The sequence below is a fragment of the Pterocles gutturalis genome, unplaced genomic scaffold (assembly GCF_000699245.1).
Source record: "Pterocles gutturalis isolate BGI_N339 unplaced genomic scaffold, ASM69924v1 scaffold36709, whole genome shotgun sequence".
Lineage (NCBI taxonomy): Eukaryota > Metazoa > Chordata > Aves > Pterocliformes > Pteroclidae > Pterocles > Pterocles gutturalis.
The window spans coordinates 1-3,143 of record NW_010134403.1 but is presented as its reverse complement, the minus strand read 5'-3'; the positions used below and the strand labels follow the sequence as shown (position 1 = coordinate 3,143).

General features: G+C 54.9%; 1 protein-coding gene across 1 annotated transcript; it reads right to left on the bottom strand.

The window, feature by feature from the left end:
- Positions 1-1,086: 1,086 nt before the first annotated feature.
- NRN1 (neuritin 1) lies at positions 1,087-3,021 on the bottom strand (the record flags this gene model as incomplete). Its single annotated transcript, XM_010081597.1, has 2 exons — positions 1,087-1,312; positions 2,861-3,021. Coding segments are annotated over 2 exons (387 nt in total), but the record flags the coding sequence as incomplete, so codon positions are not given.
- Positions 3,022-3,143: the final 122 nt, after the last annotated feature.

The following is a 3,143-nucleotide window of genomic DNA, read 5'->3' as shown; positions in this document are numbered from 1 at the left end:
TTTACACATAACACAGGAGTTACTCAGGAATCCAGATGTGTGCAAGAGAAGAAGTCATGCACCTGTGGTTATTCTTCAGCAGGGGTTTCAGCACGTCCTCAAAGAGAAAAGGCCCGTACAGGGCGGTAAGGACTCCTTTCTGCCTTTGACAGGCCATGCACTGTCCCTTGCACCTCACAAACCAGCAGTAAAAATGCCCAGCTTGTTTTCAAGCCTCTAGATTTTTGATTTGGACACTGATCTGGTAGAAAGAGACAAAGTAAACAGGTTTCCTTCCAGTAGCCATAGAAGAGCAGAAGAGAATCCAGTGTTCACGACCAATGTATAACGGTTCCCCAAATCCCCTGCCTGCATCTACAAGTTCCCAAATGGGGAGTGGCACAGGGAGCGGCAGCACAGCCCCAGCTGCCCCCAACCCTCCGCACGGAGCCATGGCCCAGCGCAGCCCCCACCCCAGAGCCGGGAGTCTCTCGGGAGCCAGCGAGACCCTGCAGCAGAGAGAGGAGCGGGTGTGAGAGAGCTCCGCAGACAGGCCGGGCAGGGAGGAGAGAGGAGAGCGAGGAGGTGCTGGGGCAGAGGTTCCCTTCAGCCCGGGGAGGACCGCCTCCATGTCGGGAGAGGCGGCTGTGCCTGGAGGAGTCGTGACTCCGGGGAAGGGCCCCACACCAGAGCAGTCAGAGGAGAACTGTGGCCCATAGGAGAGGAGCTCTGGCAGTGGAGCAGTTTGTGAAGGACCCTCCATGCTGGGGCAGGGAAGGCTGTGAGGAGCCCTCCCCTGAGGAGGAAGGAGCAGCAGAGACAGCACGGGGTGGCCTGACCGCAGCCCCCATTCCCTGCCCCGGTGCGGGGGGAGAAGGCAGAGAAAGAGCCAGAGGCTGGACATGGTGCTGAGTTGCCTTAAGGGTGACCTTCAACCAGACACCAGGAGATGCTGCCAAGCTCTTCTGCATCTCATAGGCGCAGGATGGACCCAAGCGTTTGCTGAGCGCTGCACAGTGTCTTTCTCAAAGTCTTGGAAGAATGATCAGAAGGATGCAATGACACACGCTGCCACCACCTTTGTTGCGATACTTACAGAGCTACAAGTTATAAGTTCAGCCAAGTGATGACGAGGGGGATGCCGAGGACAGAAACATTGGGAATGTGGATCCAGGCAAAGCTTTGGGCCATGCTGGGGCTGCAGAGGTCGAACAAGCTGCCTTGAAATTTGATTTTTCGAGACTCCATTCTCAGCATCTCCCAGACGGCTATTGCTTCCTTCTGGCACTCCCAGAGTGCTGTCAGGGCACACGTGTGAAATTCATCCCAGTACCTGCAGCCAGGGAAAGACCGCACCATCAGTCCCTTTGCAGTAGCACAGCACCACAGAGCCAGGCAGAGTCCTGCTGCCCCGAGCCTCCCTTTGAGCAGCAACAGCCTCAGTACTTTGTCATCCTCTCCATCATCTCCCAGACCATCTTGGCTAAAACTCCAAACCCCAAAACACACTGAAATTATTTAATGTCTTTCCTCCCAGCTCTGGCAGTCAATAAAATCCATCATTTTCCATCAGCAAATGTTTCCCATCAGCACCGAGCACCCCAAGTATCTAAACTAGGCTGTTAACAAAGGCCCGGCATGTTTCATTCATCGCTTTCTCCAAGCTGAGTCAAGGGCAAAGCGCAAGCACAAAGCAAGGAGAAGGACAACATCTCCCGCAGATGTTCACAGCTTTATAACTAAGGGATGGGCAGGGGCAGGAGGAGTTATTCACTGTTTCCTCATTAGACACTTCTCCATTTATCTGCTGGATATTACTCTGCACAAGTAAAAGCTGTTCAGTGGAAAGCAGCTCTTGGGGAGCACCAAGGAAAAACAACAAGGCAAGCAGAGATAACTCACAGTCCTGCAGTAAAAAACTGAGCGCTTCTTGCTGAAGACCCCTTGGCTGACTCCCCTGGGGATGGTGACTTGGATTTTTTTTTTTTTTTCTTCAGATCCAGAGCTAGAACCAGGCAGGGAAAAATCCCAGCAGAAACAGAGCTGAAAACCACAGCCTCCAAGAAGACTTTCCCAGGACAGGCACAGTAGGCACAACCCCACCAATCCGGCACGCTGGGTCCAGTGCTGCGCAGCATTTATCCAGAGCAGTACCCAGCCTGCCAAGGCTTCATCCCCTGCTTGAGATCCTTCCTTACCTTTGGCACAGTGGCTCTGAAGAAACTGGGATTGAGCCATTTCCAGCGAGCTCCCTGCCCACCGGTGTCAAGCTGAGCAGGGAGGGTGAATTCCAGCTGCCCAGGGACAAGGACAGCAAGCACCAGGCTGGCCTGTGTCCCCCTGCCCAGTGTAGGGAGGACAAGAATGGTCATTCCCGCCTGATTTATTTTGGCTGGTGAGTATCTGAGGATAGTGGGGCTCCATATCAGACTCCCCAAAGGCTGCTGTTGGTGCTGAAATGGGGAGGGCACCCACAGCTTGGTGCATTACTGCATGCACACTAGCGTGTCCGTAATCCTGATACAGCTGAATTCACAGGCAAGGGCTCTGTTTTCTTGGTACAAAACCACAAAATATAACAGCAGGAGCCCGAAAGTCTCAGCAAATGCCATGGGCAATCCTCTCTGTAAGTGAGCTGTGCAGCAGACAGATGGAGGGAGCTCAAGGGGCTGCATGAAATCAGAGCGAGGTGGGGAGCACGTGTGTGCACACACACCAGCATGACCCAGGAGGACAGGAGGAAAGAAGTTCAGACAGCAGCACCCAGCACAGGGGAAGTGCCAAAAAGCCATGCTGGCCTCACACCACAGATAAACACCCCAACCCACTCACCTCTGGGGAGTGGGACATGCAGGGGGTCCAGGCACACAGCTGTACTCACCCACAGACTCGGTGCAACCCCTGCATCTCAGTGCTGTCCGTCTCCTCGTACATGGCCATGCTTTCCCCCAGCTTGAGGATGCAGTCCGAGAAGCCTTGGTAAACATTGGCGCAGGCGGTGCCTGATGCCAGCAGACCAGTCAGGTGTCCTGCCAGCCACCAAAGTGATTGGCATCAGCACCCAGACCTTTGGGGACAGAGCCCACCTCCCTCCCAGGGGGACCCAGATGCCACCAAGGCACTGTCAGCTCCCCCTGCCCCACAGGATGGCCACGAACCCCGTG